At 40.7% G+C, this 23,294-nt stretch overlaps 1 protein-coding gene across 5 annotated transcripts in view; it reads right to left on the bottom strand.

Moving 5' to 3' along the window:
• Positions 1-40: 40 nt before the first annotated feature.
• USP3 (ubiquitin specific peptidase 3) overlaps positions 41-23,294 on the bottom strand; it is a 41,381-nt gene continuing 18,127 nt past the window's right edge. For 3 of the 5 annotated variants that reach the window (XM_088063186.1, XM_088063187.1, XM_088063185.1), the window contains exons 4-15: positions 18,122-18,205; positions 16,715-16,799; positions 14,468-14,550; positions 13,796-13,909; positions 13,023-13,136; positions 7,580-7,726; positions 5,830-5,936; positions 5,550-5,630; positions 4,767-4,885; positions 4,520-4,633; positions 4,332-4,399; positions 41-3,543 (exon numbers count right to left, since the gene is read on the bottom strand). In XM_088063186.1, coding sequence (XP_087919312.1) covers positions 3,378-3,543; positions 4,332-4,399; positions 4,520-4,633; positions 4,767-4,885; positions 5,550-5,630; positions 5,830-5,936; positions 7,580-7,726; positions 13,023-13,136; positions 13,796-13,909; positions 14,468-14,550; positions 16,715-16,799; positions 18,122-18,205 — 1,282 coding nt within the window. In that variant the 3' untranslated portion in view covers positions 41-3,377. The remainder of the gene's footprint in view (positions 3,544-4,331; positions 4,400-4,519; positions 4,634-4,766; positions 4,886-5,549; positions 5,631-5,829; positions 5,937-7,579; positions 7,727-13,022; positions 13,137-13,795; positions 13,910-14,467; positions 14,551-16,714; positions 16,800-18,121; positions 18,206-23,294) is intronic. The other 2 variants (XM_005521417.3, XM_014251280.2) reach the window with 1 other exon arrangement.

The raw sequence follows: 23,294 nt of genomic DNA, 5'->3' as shown, positions 1-23,294 counted from the left end.
TCCAGAAACACACAAGATGAGCACAGTCAGTAATCCTCACTGAAAATTACACACAAGATTTTAATGGTAAACAATTACAACTATGGCACTACAGTACTTGAGAATATCCTAAAGCACGTTGGAATCAGCTGTCAAGGTGCCCATTACCTCATCAGTAAGACACAGACACATCAGTAATGAAACATTGCTGGGGAACTTCTGAACACCACGTGTTACACTTCCCATTGATTTAGTAAAATCTTCATAAATGGCCTCCTGCTTTTGATACAAGTCCACTGTCCCTGCCTGTCTCAAACTTTTCAATTCTTCTCTCTTGCTGACCTTTAGGAGCTGGACATTTTGCAGTTTTGATTGACATAAATCTTGGCTCCAGTTGTATATGTGGCTAAACAATAACTAACAAAATGACAACCTTTGATTGGACACATTTTGGTGAAAAAGATGCAAGTCTTTGAACTGTAGGGAGCAGTTGCTGCTTGCAGAGCAGTCTGAAGCAAGAAAAAAATTCTTGCCAGCTAGTGTGTACTATGATGAGCAGTAAGTAGAAAAGAAACATTTGGCTTAAATGAAAGAGATATTCCCCCCCTCACAAGCTAGTAGATAAATATAGGATATACAAGCTAGGTTAAAAAAGTAATACTAGGCCAGGTGCAGTATATGTTATTGGTTCAGTGCTCAGGGGTTTTTTTTTGTTTTGTTTTGTTTTTTTTGACACCACACTGAATAGAATACAGTGGATAAGCAAAGTTCTCCACCAGGAAGAGAAATACTTGTGTTGCCACAACAAACTGTTCATACTGTCCATCTGGGTTTGCAGTGGGAGAGAGTTAAATTAGGAAAGGATTTACAATGTACTTGTTCCAGCAAAGCATATGGCTGAGTCCTGAGCAGCACCTGCTGCAAGGACAGCCTGCTGTGATTGCTTCGTGTTCCCAGGCTGGCCCCACATAGCCCTGCTGGAGACACCACTGCCCAGGAGCTGCGTGGGACACAGCAAATGGAACTGAAAGAAAATGCTCAAGTGAGAACAGAACTCTGACCCAAACAATTGCTGACAAGTAGAAGTTGATTAAAATAAGTGAATGTTGCTGAAGATTACAAATTTAGATCTCTAAAAATACAGAAAGGCACATTTACATCACTGTTTTGCAAGAACACTGCATACACCTGACTACTGTAAGTTATTAAACTGCTGCTGACCCAGAGATAGTTGTGTATTTTAAGCTTGGCATTCTCAAAGATAAATTCTAAAGAAATCCAGTCCAAGCGGCATGCATAGAAAACACAGCTAGAGGTGGCATCTGTGCAGCTCCCTGTGAGCAGCAGGAAGGGCAGGAATGTGGTACAATGCTTTACCTGCCCTGTTGTCTTCTTGTCTATCAGCAACCTGTTTGCATTGATTAGAAGAAAGGCTCTGTCTGTAAGGAAAGGAAGGTGACAAACTATCTACAGTTTAAAGCAATGACAAGTTCTATTTACTGTTAACTTAAGACAGTATCCTTACAAATGTCACTGTATCAAAATACTCTATAGTCTTAACCTGTGTACATATTCAAAAGCCATTAAGTTAGGCTGAACTATTTCAGCAGTTTCAGATGAAGCCAATTTCTCCCTTTCCTGGTTTAAGATGCTGTGACAAAGCTCTCAAGAATGGCCCTGTACCAAACGCCTGACTGTGATTTGTCCTTACCCTGGTGTGTGTGCAGCCAGCAGGATCCCAAGGCAAGGCTGTGCACTCCCTGTGCCCCAGACTGCTCTGGGCTCCGCTCCAGCCCCTTTTCTGTGTCCTTCAGTGGCATTAACTGAAATAGGACTCACAGCTGGAGTTCTTGTGTGTTTTCAGACAACTGCATTTTCTGTTAACAGAACTAGGAGCTGCTGTTTGGTGGGACTCAAACTGCTGGTACTTTTCAGGAGTACCAGCTCCTTGTTTGGCACAAGGGAGCCAGCTAGAAAGGATAGATGGGTAGAACAGATCTGAACTGCAACATTTCTCCAATCTCAGGTTTTTCTGTCAGATTCCTGGCTTTTTCAGTACTGGTTTTCCTGTCTTCCTTTCCCATCATAGTAGCTGACTTCCAGCAGCTTATCAGCAGTAGAGCTAAAACTGGTTTGGGTTTTTTTAGCATAGTCTTTCTCCATGACATAGCCAGGTACCATGCACCATGTCTCCAGCGTTCACCTAGAGACTGAACAAAAATGCCACCCTGGGCCAGTGTGTAAATGCTACAGGAGCTCCCTGAGCCTGCTCCAGTCACAAGAACACCTGGCTCAGCACCTCCCCTCTGAGGGCTCTGCTGGGAGACTGAGCATCCTCCCTTGAGTCTGCATTTGAACTGACAGAACAATTCCATGCAAAGCACCTGCAACACCATCTATCTCCTCCTGCTTCCAACTGAACTGTAGCCATGGAGCAGAGCTGCATTTAGACCTATGCCTGTTCTCACAAACCCCAGCCCTTGGGGCTGTACTTCAGATTCCCACCAGGAACTAAAGGGGTGCTACTTGGGATTCTACTGCCAGGAAGTCTCACCATTTTTTAAGCACCTAAGTGTTCATGATCAAATTTAAGGATGACAGTCTAAACCAAGAGATGTCTAATGCAATTCAGGTTCAGTTGAGAAACCATAAAACTCAATGTCGTTTAGACAGATAATTTTAAAATAATTGTTTTAAATTTGCAGAGGGCAGGGGCCAGAGCATACATGAGCAGTACTTGAATTAAATTGCAGTACTGATAGAATCGAACCAAGTGTTTATTTACAATGATTCCTGGAAGTCACCAGCCTGAATACACACCAAGATAGCAGCAATTACCTGGTCTATTTAATGATGCCACATTGCCTCTCTTCTTCAGACAAAAGATGATTGGTCAGAGTCACTGTTTAAGTTTCTTGCACGAGGGAGAATAGTATGTGCAAAAACAACTCCTTGATTTAAAGAGATTAAATCATATCTACGTAAGAGAACTGAGAACAGCACGACGTTGTATTGCTCTTCATGATCAAAAGCACATTTATCTTGCTTGTAAGGAGGACAGGTTTTTTGATGTAAATGTGCCTTTAGAAAGTGAGAACTGAAAACATTAATATAAAAAAGTCAAATAACTATTTAATGAAACTATATATATAAAAACTGAGTTATCACAACTAAAGCAGCAAATCAAAATCTGCTGAGGTTTTCTGGTATAACTAAAAAAAAGTTAGTTTGTGTCCAAGTTCAGTAAGTCAAATGCTACCATTGACACAACAAAACAAAAACCCACAAGAGGAAATTGCAAAGTGCACAATGAAATTAATAAGTCTTGGATCAAGTATTTATGGAAAAATGGAAATGTTTGTCCAGTGGACTTGATAAGTAAGAATGGAAAGGAGGTATTAAAGTTTCTCTGCTCCAGGCTTAGCTTGGCGCTCCACGTAGAAGAGGATGTAGGCCTTGGCCTTGCCCACAGTCTCCTCGTCAGTCAGGGTTACAGTACTGTCGTTGAAGTGGAACCAGCGGCCCTCGTGCGCTGCGTACGCTGTGTAGTGGCCAGAGCCAACACTGTGGGGCAGGCAGAGGGACAACAGTCAGGGACACACCTCCCTGAGGCACCTTCTCCTGCAGCTAAGGGACTGCCAGCAGCCCGAGGGAGGAAGGTACTCACAGCCCTGCACAAAGGATGCTTCTTTTTACGCTGTGGGACTCAAAGTTCTCCAAATTAAAGTTTAACAAGAACACTGTCTTATCCCTTCTATTGTTACTCTCAATAGATCTGTCCAGGGCCGGGAAAAGTTAAAAGACTCCCAGTAACTTTACTTCAAAATATGCCCTGTGCCAGTTCTGGGATGTGCCTGTGAGCCTTCACTGCTGTAGCAGAAAAGATGGTGGTGATGATCTCTTTCACCATACACATCTTTGGGCTGCAGTTGTTCCAAGCATGCTCACACACTTCTTTAGCATAAATGGAATTGTGCCTTCCAACATGAATAAAAGAGGAAAAAATAGTACTGTTTTGTAGTAAGAATTTCAAAACGAGGCATTAATTTCTGGAAGGCCCCCTAACTCCTCCTCTTGGTTCAGGGCTTTTCGTATGTAGAGGCACTAGATTATTTTCATTTCGTCTCACACATGTAGTCATTAACCACCAAAGGCTGCCAGGCAGAGTCACAAGCCTGGCTCTGTTGTATCTGTTGAAATTAATTCAACTTAGCTCCCTGCCAGTTTATAAACTACAGTTTATTTCCCCAGTTAAAATACGTGCCCTAGGGGGAGAAACCCCTTCATTAACTCTGCATGTACCTGAGTGGGAGAAGGTGTGTGCCAGGGACAGGCTGGCTCCACGTACTCACCCTGAGCCATGATGCACAACCACAGCCACGAGGTCATACAGGCAGCTCTCTGGGCCACTGTTTTCAGGCTGTGGTAGGAAAAAAAACCAAAAAACTCTTCAAATCTCAGTAGCACCCAGTGTAATTTGTAATAAAGACATAATGTCATGGAACAAATTCCTGCAGAAGGCATCAGTAGGTCTTCTTACCTCTAACAAGTAGCATTTCATGTCTAGGCCTCGCAAGGGAAACTCAACATATGTATCAACCTTGTTTCTCAGATAAGCTGTCCAGTGAAAGCGTTTCAAGTGTAAGCATAGCACCTACAGGGAACAGTCACAAAAGGTGTGTTAGAGGAGGGGGCTGACCTCAATGCTGGACACTGCCATGGGCAGGAAGAGGTCTTGGTTGAACCATTATTTCCTTTTTTGTCAGACTGTTATTTCTTACACAAACCTTTGGTAGTTTCTGAATCCAGAATTTTTTGGTGGACTTCTGTTTCTTTTTGCATTTGTGACACATGTACAGCTCTGTCTCATCAAGTTCTTCCAGGTCTGTAAAACTGCGAAGACAATCTAGAAAAAGCAGATATATCATGTGATTTTTGTAACATGAAATACAACAAACACAGCAATACAGGTGCCATCATCTGCTACAACCATCCTACTTATATACACCTGTGCTGGATGGATAGCTGTATAATAATTTTTTGACAGAATAACATGTTGTAACATGCAACCTTCCCTGTTCCTGAAAGCAGCTAGAAGTAGTTTGAAAGAAAGTAACAGGCATTCACAAAATCTCCATCTTCCAAACAAAATTCCATCCAACATTCAGCATAACTGCTTTCAAACAAAGACCAACAACTTTCAAACATAGAATATTCAACTTTTAAAGCTTGTTTGTCTTTAGATACAAAGTGAACAGACTTAAGAACAGGGTTTTGTTGAGTATTTCATGATTTTCAGCAAGTCTGCTCACAAATTTGTAACAAATAACATCCTGTAAAAACCAAGGTCAGTAATACCACTGCTGCCCATCCTGCTGGACTGCATTGATGTGATTTAAATGCAGAACCCTCACTGTGGGCACAGGCATAAGGACTTCTATGGACAGACAAACACCCATTGGCAACAATGCAGATCAGTGGCTGGGAAGAGTGAACTACATTAGAAATGCTGTGACTAGAAAGAAAAGCCTCTTAGGCCTGCTGTGATTTCATTAGCCAGGCACTCTTACCTCGTAGCGTGCACATTGGTCCACTCTCTTGGTTTTTAGTACGTTTATTTCTGAACTGACTTGGAATATCTAGCGAAAGGTCTAGAAAAGCAATGATTTAAAAAACAAAATTAGGTCTGAATAGAACAATGCCTGGTCTTTTTAGGCTGAAACTCTGTTATCTGACATCTAAATTTATGAAGCTTCAGGTTTAATTTTTTGCTCTAAGTCACACTTTTTTTATGTAGTAGTTTTTTGTTATAGTTCTACAGTATTTAGAACACAAGAGACAGCACCTTACCTAGGAATGGATCAAACTTTCTAGATTCAGTCCCACATATTAGGCAGTTGACTTCATTTTGAAGAATGCCTCCAAAAATGGCAGTGACAACAGTAGATGCTCCATTTCTAGACAAACCACATCAGAGAAGTACAGTCAGCTGGAAAGCCTGAGCTGAATTCACACCACCTGTGTCCCACGTTTGGTGTTCACACTTCCCACTACCAGGCCAAGCACATGGAACAGGGACTGGGTGCTCCAGGCACTGCAGCTGCCCAGGGACACATCCACACATGTGGTGCCTACACTGCTTTATCCTGGACCTAAAGAAAGGGTGCACACCAGGGGACTCCAAGCAGATGCTCAAACTGTCAGTGTTGTGGTGCAATTGGGTGCATTTCTACAGTGGAGCTGTACCTGATGCTCACACAGGTCCAGGATTTTAAACCTGTAATTAAGACGTTATCTGAAATAAAAATTATTTCTTCTTAGGTAGGTCAAGCCTATTTTTGTTTTAACTCTACACCCTTTCTTACAATGTGCTTTTCACTTCTTTGAGCACATTTCTGCACTTCACTGCCAACAACAGCTTAAGTTGCATCAAGACATGATAAACAATGTGCAAGAGCAGCATTGTTCTCTAAGCTTTTATTAGTCTCCTACTGAATTATCTTAGCAGATTATGTAATAGACCTGCTTCTCATAGTCCAATTAAAAATAAAATACAAATTTTAAGTTACATTATACAACACTAAGGCTTGCAGAAACCTGTGTTCCTTGCCTGCACTCCACCTACAACTTTACAGCTCATCTGAATGCTCCCTGAGCAGGTAGAAATAGCTGCTCAAATGGACTGGTGCTCAAGAAGAGAGCATTGACAGCCTATTTATTACTTTACTGGAAGCATTAAAATGCCCTCAACAGAAGGCCAGCTTAACCCACCTCACTGTTCGTTTGAACAGCCCTTCTCAAGACAAATTTACAGTAGAAAGGTGAACAAAGGTTAAATTCTCCTTGGATTTTGATATCCAAAATACTGACAAAACAAAATCGGTTTAGATTTCAAATACATGTCAATTCTACACGCATTTTAAGATTCTTCTGGGGGGATTTTTAAGCATCAGCAACACAATATAAATGCAATAAAAAGAACAGTCTGAACTCCAGGCTTTCCCCAACAAAGCATCTATAAAACCCTGCATCTCAGGCCTGCATACTCTGTCCTAATCAGTATAGAAGGGAAAACTCGAATTCGGGTTTTCTGTAGGGAATCAAGGATTTAACAACCAAGTGTGCAGGCTGATCTGACAACTTTCCTTCCTGAAGCAAATAAAAGGTTTTCTCTCTTGTGAGAGTTTCAATCTGAGAGAAAACACAGATAGGACAGAGGTCAGGAAAAAAACAGTACTTTGAGAAGTACAGAAAAGAGTGAAACACCCAAATTACACCTGTTTCAAGGTACATAGTAGTGTGAAAATCAAAATTATGCAGAAAAAAAAGCACTAACTGTAACTGCCAAGTGATACATGATATCATCTGCAGGAAAGCTGACTTCAAGCTCTAACTGCACTCCTCAGACCTCCTCCAGGAGGGTCTGCTGACAATTTAAACATCAAAGTCTATGGCCATCATTTTTGCACTGCATAAAGTTAGAAGCACTGAAGAAAACTTAAAACAAGGAACCCTGAATCTGAAATTTCAGAGCCATCACATGCAGACCCATGCAAAGACATGAAGGCTTTGAAGAAATTAAAAAAACACTTCTTATTACATGCAACATTTGTTGCTTGCAGACAGGTTAGAATTTTCTTGCAAGATTACTGAACGTGGAACACCGTTGAAGCCACCCTGGAGTTCCAGGTGTAGATGGTCCAAAAGGTAACGCATGAACTCATGGGCATCTTGTTGCTGGTATCCCCTTAAGAAAAAAGGAAACAACAAAATTGCTTTAGAGGCAACACAAAGCAGGCACCAGAATCACAGGAAAAAACCCCTTTGTTTGTTTAATCATAGTGAGTAGACTTTCCATATGCACTTGGTACCAGAAAGTTTTCCAAGTAGCCTGTGGAAAGGCACGGCAATGTCCTTACAAATTAAATTATTTTGGTCCTTTGCAGCTCACACTCTCTGCATGCCTCTTGTGAGAATGGAGAAACCTTTAAGAATATACAATTCAGACAGGAAGAGAAAACAGCAGGGAGCAGCAGCCATGTGCTCACACACTGGGCCTAATGGAGCTGTCATGTTGTTACCTGGCTTCACCAGCCCTGCCTGTGCCAGGGGCACCTCAGGAGTGTCCCTGTAAACTGAAATACACAATGAGTGGCAGCAGTGGCTTCTCCTCTGTCTCCTTTGGCACTGTGTTTGATTTGTGTCTCAGCAGAACTCCTCTGAATCTCATTCAGACAGGGCACTATTTGTCCCTACTTTGAATCAGCCACAGATTAGGGTCAATATATTGTAATCTCAAACCTAGTAAGATTCAAAAGAAATACACCACAAAATGTATTGTTCATGTGGGATGCAGAGTCAGTATTTCTGAGTGGTTCTCATTCAGTCACTGATCCCACTCACTTTGGCAGGTACAAGTGTTTGTCTGTTTAGTCCCCTCCTCAACAAAGGCAGGAATTTAGTCTCTAGGTTTGTTTTCCACATGCATCTTTCAGCATCAATATGAATTCTGAAATAATTAGGACAAGAGCACCATTTCTTCTAGGATGAGATCTACAGCCATGCTGGGAGTTGCACACCTCCCCTGCATAACTCATTTTCTGGGAGAGTGAGGTAATGGTGAGGTATTCAGAGCATCTTTTGAGCATTTGGATTCGGTAGGACAGGGCTCCAGTCTCACGTGCTGTGCCATCAGCAGCAATGCTGCTCAATCACCATTATTATTTCACCACTAACAAACCTTACCAAAAAGAACAGAGAAGCCATCAGGGTAAAACATGCCTTTTAAAGTTATTTAAGCTAAATCATGCATCAAATTCAACAACTGCTGTTCACTTGCCATTAAGCTGCACACTGAGACAAAGCAGGACAGGATACATAGTGAAACACTGAAAGCTTTGTGCAACACAGACACAAATATGTGCAGGTCATTGTAGGCCTAAGCTACAGAAACCCCTACACAGCAAGAGCTGGCTTCCCCTCCACCTCCTGTACATTCTCACAAGCTGTTTTATTAGGCCTTCCCTTTTCCACCTCACTACCCCACCTAAGTATTGGCAGTAGCTGTCAGATAGGAATGGCTGGGAGAGAAATACAATGGGTTTTTAATGCGAGTGCTCAGGGAGGGAAAATCCTGTAAGAGTCATGGCACAGTACCCAGAGGTGGAGAGAAATGCTAACAGACTCGCTGCAACAGAAATATGCAATGTGAGGCTGATGCTCTTAGTGAGGAACACAGATGTGTCCTAGGAGAGTATTGCTAAGAGATAACAGAATAAAAATTTCAATTTTCACCTTGTAGAATTACAGTAATGCTTTCTTTCAAACCAGCAGCTTTCAAATAAATTGAGGAATCTGTATATAGACACATGATCAGCACTGCCTATCCTTCACAACAGAAAACCCAGCACACAGAAACACTGCTGTGCTTCAGCAGGCCAAAGTCCTGTACAGCCAAAAATAGGACGTACTGTCCCAAAGTTACAAATTATAATTGTACATTTGTTAAAACAAAGTAGTAGAACTGAACTCTGCTTCAAAGCTGCATGTTAATTGTGCATGTCTTTAAAGTTGCTAAGGTACCAAAGGATTTGCTTAGTTTACTGAATACAGATTTCTTTGGTAACCACATAAGCAACCACATTAAATAGCTGAAGATTAAATGTATGGAAAGTCTTTGCTTCAGATACCTTTTCTACATGAAATTCCTCATAAAAGAGCTTGGCACACTTGCTCTGCAACAAATAAACCTCTGGAATTGTTACACATTGTTGGCTGTGCTCCTGGAGCATGTATTTATATTTGCATCTAAGTATGCTGACTACAGATAGAAAATTAGTTGGATTTGTTAAGAAGCATAATTATGATACAGATCTCTAAAAGGATACTATGGTATGGACAATGCACTGTCTAAATAAATTATGTCAAAGCCCTTCAGCAAAAAGCAGAGTTACTCTGACAGTCGGTGTAACAAACCTGATATCCATCCACTTGAAGCAGTTCAATTCAAGCCCACCCCTAACACTTTCCCAGTGACAAGAGGATAGGATATAAAGAGGATCAGTTATCAGGAAAATAGAGCAACTATTTATACAGCAGTAAATCAGCAAAGCACATCTTGCAACTTGGCATGAGGCTGCAGAACTGCCCTGGCATGCAGCACAACAGCAAGCAGGGAGCAGGACTTGCACAGCATCAGGAGAGCCCAGAGGCCCTGCAGTTGTGCCTGTAGTAAGTACAAATGGCATTCTCTCCTCTCTACTGCAGTGTGAGGCAGAGGGGCACGGAGGGCAGCAGCAGCTTCTCCTGTAACCCTCCTCAGGGAGAGCAGCACTCAGTCCTCCAGTTTAACAACTGACATCTTGTTGGACTGAAACACCTGAACCTATTTCCAGCTGCTCCTCCCCTGCCCCACCACTTCAGGCTCCATAAGCACACCCCAAAGTGGCTGGTGTGCTGCTAGCAGACTGCTTGCTCCATCTTTCTTCCACACATCTGTCCATCTGTCTTCTCCCCATCTCTGAGGGAGCACAAGAGACACAATTGGAATTTCACCATCATTAGCTTTTACAAGGTTCAACTAAGTTCTGAGCAAATTCAAATTTTCTCCCTGGACCATGTGGAAGTGGGGATCTGCTAAAAGCAGCTGACTATTCTCCATTTGATTTTATGAGTTCTCTTATCCATTAATTGTGGACAAACTCTCAGAAAACTGGGAATAAAAAGGGAAGAGGGAGAACCCCAACAAACAGCACTTTTTCTTTTAAAAGCTGTGATACAATCCACAGTGCTGACAACTTGCTTGAGGAACTTCAAGGAACAGGTTCCTCACTTTCTCTAACAAGAATAGGGAAACTGGCCAAAGACAAAGGATGATGTCTGCCTATAATGTTTTGGTCACTACTTGCAACTACTGGTATTAAACTTCCTTGATTCTCATAAACCAAATGAAACATAACTGGCAGTGTGAAGAACAGAATAAACAGATTTGTGTCATTTGGGTTATTCATTGAGCAGATGTGTTCACAGCATCTTTTGAGCACTGCTGGAGATGTAACAGGTAAGAGAACATCTTTACAATCTGAGAATGTGGTAGTGTGCACAGGATTTAGTTTGCCAATCTGAGTTTTTTGGTTAATGCACCAATTAATGGAGTGGGTTTAGCCCTGACCAAATGCCAGTGCACTCACTAGAATTATTTATTCATTTTTTGCTGATTAGGAAGAGAGCAAAGTAGGCTCAACTTTAAAGGGTATAAAGAAAACTTTATTAACAGAACTAAAAGAAAAATAAGAAATCAGAATCAACCTTCAGAACACTTCTCCTCCCTCCAACTATTTCTCTTTTCTCTCTGACAACATAAAGAGACAATTTTGTCTTTTCAGTCAGTTATTACTTTTAAGATAATCTTTTTTCAGTTTACTTAGGGAGAGGAGTCTTTCTTGCCATGTCATGGAGACTTTTTCACAAGAAACAGTTCTTTTGTTCACAAATAGAAGCTGCCTGGAAATCTACAGTCATGAAGTCTCTCCTATGTTTGGTAGTTTTTTTCACAAATACTACCATGGGTTATTTCAGTTTACTGGGGTACAAGTTTAAAGATGAACTGTTCTAGTACAAAAATTTTCTTCATCTATCTTTGGGAAACAGAGGTCTTCCTCTTCTATCCCTGGGGCAAGGTTTTTCATATCTTTTGTTTTTCTCTCTCTATTTAAGCTTTTCAGCAAATCACAGCTACTTCAACATCTCCTTGGCTTTAGTGTTGGTACTTCTGCTCATGGATGTGGTTAAAATGCTACATCTCTCCAATGTGTTTTATGACTTATAGGGAAAAATAGTCTGATGTATTAATTATATATTCATCATAGCTTTATAAGAGAATTTTAGCTTAAGACTAATGAATTTTTAAATTTTTTTCTTGTTTGGGCTCTGACTTTTTTTTATCAATGTTGGCTGTCTTTATGTTGTTCTTTTTATGTGCTTTTATTTTTATTTTTATTTGGGAGAAGTGGTGCTGGCAGGTTTGTTTTTAAATGGAATTTTATAGCACTGAAAGAGTTAATTTTATTTGGGCTTTGCATTAGGAAGTGGCTTTTTGTTGTTGGTCACATGATCTCTGCCAGGCACCGGCCACAGATGCTCACAGTGTTGATTTCAGCTTTTCCTGCACTTCTGAATGGGCTTATGTTGTTTGTGGTGATTTCACAGAGGTGCATTTAGCTTTTTTAAATGCTTTAACATGGTGTCAATATTTAAAATCAGCTAGCTGATTGGTTTTGTCAGGTCGGAAGGAAGCTGTTCAGGTTTGTATAGGGAATTACTTCCATAGCTGATGGAGTTTTTCCTCAACTAAAAAACAAACTATGTTAAACTACAACAGCAACTTACCCTCATCAAAATATATCCTAACAGGTTTCAGTCCTCCTTTGAAAGAGGTTTGGGGGCCAGGACAGGGAGACCTTGGAGAGGAACTATACTTGGGTTTACCTGAGTAACTTTCTTTTTCCCTCTATCATCTGTTTTGTTATTATGGGCCCAAAATGTTTATTATGCACAGGATTTTTCTCTTAGAGCCCTTATATGTCAAGTTGATGACAACTGTATTTTGAGAGAATCAAGGAAGTTTCAGCCAGTATGTTTGCATTTAGGTCTGCAAGTGCTATACATTTTTTAATTTGGACTACATAATTTTCTTATTGCAGCCAAGCCTTGGTTCTGTCAACACCCTGCACTTGGCACATACCTACCAGTCAATAGCTTCATTCTTCTGGAGCACTGGCTCCAAGGTACAACTACCACCGTTTCTCATTTGAGATCTCTCCTCTCTGACACTGCTACATGTGGTAGAAGGGCAGAAGGAAAAAGTGAGCACTACTAGTGAACAGAAAACCATTGATCAAAGCAAAGATCCTTTTCAAAGCACATCTGTAAGCATATGGAAAGCTGCACAGAGTACATCCTATGAAAGCAGCCCATTTTAGAGTAGGACACCAGCAATATGTGGTTGCAATCAAGAATAATGTTATTTTTTAAAAAAAACTTACCTAAAATTTGGCATTATTTTCCAAACAACATAAAATAATGACTCTGGACTAAATGCAGTTTGGTTTCCTTGCCATAAAGCACAGAGTGTCTTTCTGAATTCTTCCACAAGTGAACTGTAAAGAAAGTAAGAGCTGTTTAATGTGGGTTTGTGTTACAGCCCTTAAAGGTTTACTTGTTCAATGGTACAAGTATCAGAAATTAGCTGGGTTATGACTAATGACTGGGTAAATATCCTTTCCAGTAGCTTCAAAGATTTTATGTCCAAAATCCTACTCATAATGGTGAAGACACACAGCTTCAGAAAAAATGTATTTCAGATGTTCAGGACTCATGTGAACACTATGCACTCTTTGCCATTTTCATGCAGACTCTGCTAACATCACCCCTTTAACACTTCTCAAACAACCTACACATCATCAATCACGTACTCCTGAATTTTTTGTAGTAATAGTCACAGTAGGTTGACTTGCAGTCACATCCCCATGACCCTATTTTAGCTGGAATTCAGTAGCATAATGTCTGCAGCACATATCAAGAGGACTCCTTAACATGATTTAACATGTCACGATCCAGCACCACCTGACTGCCTTTCCCTGCAGCACCAGACCTGTAACAAGCTGCAAGTGATAGAGTTCCTTTCTTTGTAGACAACTGTTCTTCTGTGCCTCTGTCCCCAGTGAATTGTGCAATACCAAAAGTGCCCAGTGGCCCCAGCAGCCCAAACTTGCTGTTTCCTGCACAGCTCAGAGCTCACAAGGCACACACAGCTTACACATTGTTATCTCCCTGGCTCCTGGTGTGGTAAGTTCTTCGCCCTGCCGTCTTCCCATTCCTCAGCTCCACTGCAGGCAACTCTTTGAAGTAACAGCAAAACTGCTGAATGTTACTGGGAAAAAGGAAATAAAAATTAAATCCTTAAAGGGCAGAGAAAAAAGATAGTATGTATTCTGGAACTTGTTCTTTGAAATGGATAAACACCACTTACTTCATGCAGTGATACAGGATGACAATCACAAACAGTTCAAGAGACAAGAAACACTGTAGCAAATGCCTTCTGTCAGCAACTAAGTAGATCTGCAAATATCACTGTCATCCCAGCTTCCTAAAATAATTAATTACATTTTGGCTCTGCTTTGACCAAGAAATATCCTGCCAGACTGAGGTATCATTTCCTAACAATCCAGACTCGCATTTGCTGAAGAAGTTAACGTATTTTGCTGGCCTTGGCACTGAAGGGGCACTCTCCTGTTCTGCCCAAGACATGGCAGGTTTCCTCTGGAATGCTGCACCACAGGATGTGCCTCACACCATGAAACACAACTTCATCAACCCACACACACCACTCCTACAAATTCAGGTACACTTCTGTCCAGAACATGCCAAATTCACCTGCCCAACCAGCACACAAGTCCCTTGAGAGGGGTGGGAGAGCTGCAGAAGGTACCTGAGTGACTGAAGAATTGCGTTCATGAAACAAGTGTTCCCCAAGTTCCGAAGGCCCGTGGCACAAAGGGTAGTGGTGCTTCCCTAGAATGAGAACAGTTCGGTTAAACAAAGATTTATCACTTCCCCCCCTTCCAGGGTCATCACTGTTGGATCAGCACACAAAATTGGAGCTGAACAATAACCAACTACACTGAGTGCAGCTGCAAACCCAAAGCAACCACCTCAGCAGCTCAAACTGCCCTGAAGCTGCATCTTGACATGAAAATGTTTTTTTCACTCATTCTGGTCAAGAGAAAGCTGTATTACGCCTTTTCTGTGCAAATAAATCTAGAACAGACAACACAGAGTTAATCACAGGCTCTTATTGCCAAGGATTTGTGTGTATATATGTTAAATACTCACACTCCAATAGTGTTCAGTGAGAACTGGACAGCAGTTTCCCTACAGTGCCTTTGAAAAATAAAAATGAAAGTACCAATCCTCATCCATCTTTTCCCATGTCTAATATGCACAGTGTGGCCACCTCCAGTTTTTAAGTCACTAGCACTTGTCGGAGTCTCAGTGGGGTTCTGTGGTGGCCAGAAGGGTTTCTGAAAAACCCATTTATTTGGGAAATAAACAGTCAAGTTAGACCGTGCAAAGAAGAGGTACGGAGCTGAAAAAAGAGAAGCAAAATACACACCATTTACAGCCTAGAACAATGAACCCACAGATGAGCTTTCTTTTTGTCAAATTATCTCCAGGTGGGTGGGGACAAAAGGGAAGAAAAATGTGGAAGATGTTGTATTTATGATTCTAGACTCTGCAACACTTGGACACATTCCACTGTCCAAAATATACCACACTGGAAGTTCATCAAATTTCTGGGCATTCTTCATTGTTCTAACAGAATTTAAAAGCTGGGCTATCTTTCAGAATCTCAAAGTGCAAACACCACAGTGTCCTGAGCAGATTCTTTTCTCACTCTTGCCCCAAGTGCCACAGCACAGCATTAATGCACACAGCATTGCCCCTGCAGTTTGAAATAAGATTCAACATGCCAACAATAAAAAGATAATCTGTTGTTAGAGGCAATATTGAAGTATTAATAAAACTGACAAAACAGCAAAGAGTAGGCAGAATAAAATAAGCATTTAGTTCATGCTTTCTAATTCTGTCTTGTCCTTATCTAAACATTGCCTGGAATTTTTCTTCTGGTTTGTACTGGCTTTGTGTTTTCCAGACAATACTGTTGTGTACTGCCATAGCAAGAAAGCCTTACTATTCCTCCCAGGCTTCCTCAATCTCTGCAAGATCTGGACAGTACAGGAAGCACAGACAGCACATTCAGACAACCCTAAACTGACTGTAGTAGTGCATTTTTTAAAGTAACTAAACCCCTCCAGACTGCCAAACAGCAACCAATTGCTTTGCTCCACCCCAGGCTCTTACTCCCATTCACACCCTCTCAGGCAGTTGTTCCTATGGCTGAAGGAGCTCCAGCTCCCTTTGGTGACACTGCTGTCCCGCAGCCCAAGAGCTCTGCTCCATCTCTCCCCCATTTTCCCAAGGGTGAAAATGAATCAGCTGAATACAGCTGGGTCAGTATCTCCCCTCTCCACCCTCAAATTCTGGGACAAAATTATGAAATAAGAAACTCCCAAACTCCCTTAATCCAATCTCTGCAAAAAAAGACATCTGACTTTGTTTGGAAGAAAATGTTTCTTCATTTGGAAAAAACAATACAGCCCTTCCATCTAGCCAGGGCTGGATCCTCCTCTCCTGGGTGCTATCCTGCAGGTCTAAAGTTAAAATAGCAGGAAGATGAAATGAGGAGAAAAAAAGCTTAAAAATAGTCCATAGTTCCTCTTGAAAGCAAGTTTTATTAAGCTCTTTTAAAAAACTGATAACATTTTTTTACTTTTTCCTAATAATTACTCAACCTCCCTCAAGAGGGTGCACCTCCTCCTTTGCCTTCTGTACCTGGGAGAATAAAAAAAACAAAAAAAAGACAAAAGCCCCTTGCCTGTTCAGAAAAGCAAAGCTCCATCTTGACATGAAACCCTTCTAAAGCCCAGGAAAGCTCAGTGTACATCAACAGAAATGCAGCAGAGTATCAGCCATGCTTGTGTGTGAAGGGACTTTTTTAGGTGTGGCCAGAAGGTGCTAAAGTACACCAAGCAGAATTTGGGTCTAGGCCAACTATAAACCTCAGCAGGTTTACAAAAACCCTTTAAACTCACTGTACCAGATCTGTTGTACTTACATTTACTTTCAATAACTTGCTGTTCAGAGATGAGTTTTCCAATAGTTTTCTTTTCCTATGTCTGTCTGATGTAAAGGCTGAACTGCTGGAAAGCAATCGAAAGCGGTTATTCACCACAAAAACAACATATTGTGTGGAATGAACAAGAGAAAATCAACTCATGTTTAACAGAGTGATTCTACATGTCACCAATTGTCACTGACAGCAAACAGGCTCCCCATTGCTGCAGTCTGAAACTGGCTGCACCTCCCTCGGGGCACAGCCCCATGGCCCAGCAGGGAGTTAATGCAGGATGTTCTGCCCAGGGATGTGTGCCTTGGAGAGTGGTCTTAGTAGCAGCTAATTGTCATCTAAAATATTAATCCTTTTCCTAGGTCTAAGAAATTAAATACTTCTGTCAGGAGAATCATCTAAGCCTTTAAGAATACAATTTTAAAAAAAAAATCAAGATGAAGTTAAGTTACTAAAAATCAAGAATATGCAGAATTTTAGCGCTTGTGTATTATAGCTGACGACTCTTAAAACACACAAAATTGTAACATTTGTGTAATACTAAGTTACAAAAATAATTGCTTATTCTTTCACACAGCAATGGCAATTAATGGCCCCTCAATTAAACCAGTTGATGATTTCTCTCCAATTTGATCATGAAATCATAGCTTGTTTCAGGGTTTGGTTGGTAGATTTTTGCCTTTTTCTTTCTTTTTCATTATAAAGCCCTCCAAGCATCCAAAAGCCACCATCACACAGAATGGAAGCCTGCACTGTATCTTTTACCTCCCAAGAAGTTATATCGCTTGGATGTTTCCAATTTACTTCTCATTATGCTTAAACATCTTTACATCTCATTATGTACCTGACAAGGCCATCAAAAGAGGATGGAAAATAATGGAAATATTAATTAATTAGAACCAGATAGAGGCAAAGGAAAAAAATGTATCTTTGCAGTTCAAAGTTCATAAGACTTCTTAATCTTTTTGCTAGCAAATCAAATTGTACCAATTAAAATGAAGACTGAACTTCTTGGATTTCTCTGATAAAAAAGCTAATTCTGCTTTTTTGGCAAAGCTCTGACAACACCATTTGTTTAATTCTGAAAAATCTCTCTCATTAATATTGGGAAAGACAGGAATTATTGTTTAGGTAGAAATCCCTGCATCACAATATGCTGCTTCTGCAAGATTCACTGTATAAGAAACAAGACATATGATCATCATCAATCAAATCCATTTGTTCTGCACCTCTGATTCTCAGTGATGAAAAGGTTTTTAAACACAGTGTCAAACACATAGAAGAATTAAGACACATATAATTAGATACATATACACATATGAAACGAATACCACCTTAAATGATGCACTATTACAAGTCTGCCCAAGGCAGTCTGGATGCAAACAAACTACTTACTTCTCCAAGTTCTGTAGGTGCTCTCTGACCTTCTGTACCAGGCCCAGCTTGGTATCATTGACTACAAAATCATCACAGCGATAACTGCAAGAAAAACATCTTTCAGAACATGCAAAGCATGTCAGTGAAGCAGATCAAACCACTCAAGCCCCAAAGGGATCCAATGAAAGATTATGAGGAGAACTGGGGAGCACAGTACTTCACAGTGATTTTTCCTCTGAGAACCCCCCTCCAGTAGAAGAGAGTACAGGAACCATCTTATTACATGGATTTTCTTCTAGTTTAGTTGTTTATTAGAAATCAAAAGCATGATGTACTGCCTGGCCCAAGGCAGAATTCCAGTTCAAACTGAAACAGTGTAACCAAAAGCAGACTCAGTAGTCTATCCACAGAATCATCAGAAAAGACCAACTGACCGCTGGTAAATAGAATACAAAGCTTTTATTACTTCTTAAACTATTTTAATGTTGTAAAGTCATCACTGAAACCTGAAGTGCTGAACAGATACATACAAAACATAAAAGTCTGTGCTACTGAAAAAACACCAGGGAAGATGGACTGAGAGATCATTTGAATTTTCCAAAGTCAGGCCAGAAGTCTGTGGCAACTCGCACCTCACGCTTAACCACAAATATCATTCCATCACTCATCAGTTTCTGTATGTACTGTGAAGTGTCAAATTACAGCTTCAAATTTTGGCAGGCAAGTGAACATGTCCTGTGAGGAAAACTAAGTTTGGATGTGTTTAATATCAGAACTGTAGCTATGTCTCTCTTTTCCCTTTGGCACAAAAGTGACTCAAATGCAAAATACATCATCACCACCTCAGGTTATTCCTCTGCTGGAGTAGATCCACATTTGCTTTCTAATTTAATGAAGCTACTGAATTCAGGCACAACTGGAACTGGAATTCACAGCACTCTGTTGCATAAATCTGCAGTATTGCCAGTGTTACTTCAAACTCTACATTCTCAGAAAGGCTATGGAGTTGAGAAAGTAAAGGTCCTTGTCACTGAATGGAGTCCCTAAGATTAGTGCGTTCAGGACCTCCGATTTTTGCCCCCAAGAAAAGAAATGAACGTGACTCTCAAGACATCCAAACAATGCACACAGCAGTTATGGGTACTGACACAAGATCTAGAAATTACTAAGATTACCAGTTGTTTGGGTTTTTTTTTAAACATTTTTAAAGATGGCCACAGATCAAGTTAGTTTGGGAGGGGGAAGAAGTCTGTTAATGTGCTTATCTTTCAGCCATGTCTTAGGTAGCCCTTGTCAGCTTTTTCTGCCACCTACAAAGACGTGATGAGGGGCTCCTGCATTTGCCACTCCCACAGGACACTGGGCTCCCAGGTCAATGCTCAGAGCACACGAGCCCAGCCAGCAGAATACACAGCGTGGGACTCGAGAGCATGGACACCCCGACTGCACTAGCACAGCCATGCTGCTACTGATGCTGGAACAGCTACGGTTCAGAAAACAGGGGGTGGAAGCAGATACAAGCCCACTAAAAGCCTCAATGAAAACTTACTGCTGAAAGATGATTTCACTGCTGTCATGCCCTGAAGATCATATTAACCTTATTTTTACATACCAGTTTAGCACTTGTCCCAAGATGGAAGAATAAAACCAAATACATCAGTAAATGTCAGGGTCCTTGCAACACTGGGAAAGTAATTCTGAGTTTCACTTAGAATCAAGACAAACTTCTATTTCTCTTTTTAGTGGGTAGGTTTTTTAAACCACCACTCTTGCAACACTGAGGATTCAGCACTACTACTATTACAAATAACAGCATTACCTCCAATCTACTTTGGATAAACCAAATAAACAGATTTAGAAGTAGTTCATGTTTTAGTAACTTAAATTTGCTAAGCCCACACACCTTAAGGGTAAACTGCTGAGAAATGACATCCTACATGTGAAGCTGGCATTCAAAAAACAGCTGCTTAATTTGTGATCCTCAGGATTTTCACAAAGTAACAAAAACCTCTTTTGGATACAGCAGCTCTACAATATGCTTTAACAGTAACAACACAGAACAAATTCTATACCTTGCAGAGGGTCCCTTATATGGCTTCGCACAGTATTTTCCTCTCTACACTATTTTTAGTACCTCTGCTACCTCCAAGGCCTGGCCTCATTTGCTTCTAAAATGGCATTGAGACAGTGACTGCATGCACTGCTCTGGGAACACGAGTGCTCAGTGCTGTTACAGTGCTTAGAAGGGACACAACTTCATGCTGTGTTTTAAAGCCCTGACTAGATTTAAACAGTTTGAAGGATTGAAAAAATTAAGAAAACTCAGGTTTTCTTAGTTATGCCAACACCTTATATGAGTAAACACTTATTTGAGTAAACAAAGAGTTCAAGTTTTACTTTCTGGATAAAAAGCTTTTTACTCTTCTTATTTTTACTGATTGTAGAATGCAAAATAATAGTACTAAGCAATCTCATTTTCCAATGCTCATGGCATGAGCACAGTAAGTCTGGTTTGTTTTTTAAGGAGAATCATCTTCACAAAGACTAAAAAAGAATTTTTCTAAGTCCTTGACAGTTGTTTATTTTTACACCAGCCAGGAACACACACACCCCTGACGTGACTGTGCCCCTTTAAGGGATAACAAGGAGGGTAATGGGTGAGAAATCTGACCTGCAAACTGTGTCTGGGATTAAATGAACACAGGAAACATATTATGCAAATACATAAACAGGGGAGCCTTTCTTCTTCTGTGCCAACTGTCTGTGCACTAGCACAGAGAAAACCAATTTACAAGAGTCATCTTTCAGGAAAGTGGGGTTCTTACACATATCATTTTACTTCTTGTGCACAAAAAAACCCCCAAAAAACCTAACACAGAATGAGAAAGCACCCTATGACAGTTTGAAGATCTGTATTTCTTGCAAACTCTTTGTGTGTACTACCTTAGAACTAACTTAAAGGCTGATTAGCTCCATAAAGTGGGATTCAGGACTCTTTCTCAGCAGTTAAGTTAGTCTGAGGGTTTAGTATTGCATCCATTGACTCAAAAGTGACCAAAGAATCAAGAAGAGAGCTGTACTCTCATAATAAATAAAATATTAACAAATTCTCTCAACTTCTCCACTGGTAAGACTGAACAGCTGAATAGGAGGACTGAGTAAGCAAACAACAAAACACTCCGGAGAAGACTGCATGACAGGTTATGGCACAGCTAAAGGAAGGCAAAGGATCAAATGCTGACTTCTTAGAAAGCCCAGGCCTGTTCACTGCTACTATCATGCAAGCCAAGGAACACAGTAAATCAGGATCCATAGGATAAAAATTAAATAAGAGTATCATACTCAACTTTGTGCAGTAGACGGAACTGCAAATAAAAACATAAAAGCCAGCACTGAATCAAAATATATGCATTATTTTTACAGAAGAAATAAAATTCAATTAAGTCTTAGAATGGTTTACTGAGGCAGCCCACACTGGTAGCATAAAATATTCATCTTTACATAAAAGTTCACTTAAAAGAACCACCATGGCATAAACTTAGCACTGTCTACTGGATTCACATCTACACTGCAGCTCACAAATAGCCTTTTCAAAGCTATTGAAAGCCTATTCACTCTCCACAATAGCTAATTATGTCTCAAATTTACCCGGCTATTTGTTTTAACTGGCAGCACTATTTGACAGCAGCCTCCACAGTACTGTCCAAAATAAAGGGGGAAAAGTTGATCTGGGTATCTTCTGCTTTATCTTTAAACTTCTGTGCTCATTTCAATTGGGTGCAGTAACAAATTCAAGTATCTTTTCCTGATTATCACGTGGGAAAAAACTGAAGTATCCTAAATGAAAGCAGAGATTAACTGCTTTTGAAACTTGTTCATCTTCACATTAGCACAGGAGTTATAATTTGCTGGTGAATTACCCAGAACAGGAACTCCCCAAGGGAAAAGCTGGCTACAATTATTTCCAGTTCACCCATAGATGACTCAGCCCTCAACTACAGCAGACAAGACATCACATGCTGAACTGCTTCCCCCCGGTGCTCCCACAAACACACACCACCCCAGGTGCAGGTCTGCCTGCCCTCCCTAGCACACCTGGGGTCAGTAACAGACCCCACAGCCCCCAGTCTGGCTGCTGGTATTCTGCAATGCCCACACGAGGTTTGGGATAAGCAGGGTGCTCAGCAAGCTGGGAACACTATTTGTCATAATGGAGATATAATCAAAGACTTTAAATACCCTGCTAAAATTCATCCACAGATTATTACCTTCAGAATGACTGGAAGACAGGGCATAATTCAAACAAAACAAAAAGCCACAACATAGAACTCAGCTGCTACCAGTAATAATTGGGAGAGTGAAACTAGCTTCCCACAGCTGTTGCAATGCTGGTAACCTGTGCATATGTATCCCTTAGAAAACTTGACTATTTTCTCATGTATTCACAAAGGAGCAGGTAAAAATTCTGGTCATTAAAATAAAATGCAAATAAAAGCAAAATTCCCCTACATCACAAAGCTACTCAAACATTTCTTCTAGGCTGAAATGTCTACAGCTGCTTGCACCATCTGAGCAGTTTTTGAGTTCCTCCAAACAACATTTCTTCAGGTGAAATCACGTAACTGGGGATTTACTTGCAGGGGATAAAAATATTTCTTACAGAAGCATTCCTCATAAAACTGGGTACCCAAACTTCATCAAACAGATTTTTTTCCCTAATGAACTACCCAAAAGACACCCAACTATTTGAACAAAATGCCCATTAAAGAAGTTATATATCCAGTAATTTTACAAGACCATAGCAGGGATTTCCCAGAGATCTACACTGCTCAAATTCTGCACTGCCACACTGCACAAGTAACAACACACATGGGAAACCATGGAGCAGCTGCAAATGGGGAAGCTCCTGTCAACAGGTTTGCTTAAGGGGAAAGAAGATGCTTTTTTGAGGCAAAAAGCAGTGCTTGCCACTGACTCCCCAGCCTTTGCCCTGTGGGGAACAAGGACAGTGGGGTATCCAACACTAGCAGTATCGATATTAAGTTCCCCTGAACAGTGCTTATCACACTGCAAGAACCCCACTGAAGGAATCAGCCCAGGCCATTGTGCTGCTTAAAGAAACATTTCTCATTCTTTTCCTTACTCTTGCCAGAGACTTGATGCTGCTTCCCAACAGAATCCATCACTTTCC

This window comes from Pseudopodoces humilis, chromosome 16 (assembly GCF_049639895.1).
Source record: "Pseudopodoces humilis isolate 2021_Gansu_Grassland_sample_001 chromosome 16, ASM4963989v1, whole genome shotgun sequence".
Taxonomy (NCBI): Eukaryota; Metazoa; Chordata; class Aves; order Passeriformes; family Paridae; genus Pseudopodoces; species Pseudopodoces humilis.
The sequence above is the reverse complement of the archived record's forward strand: the minus strand, read 5'-3'. Positions and strand labels throughout refer to the sequence as shown.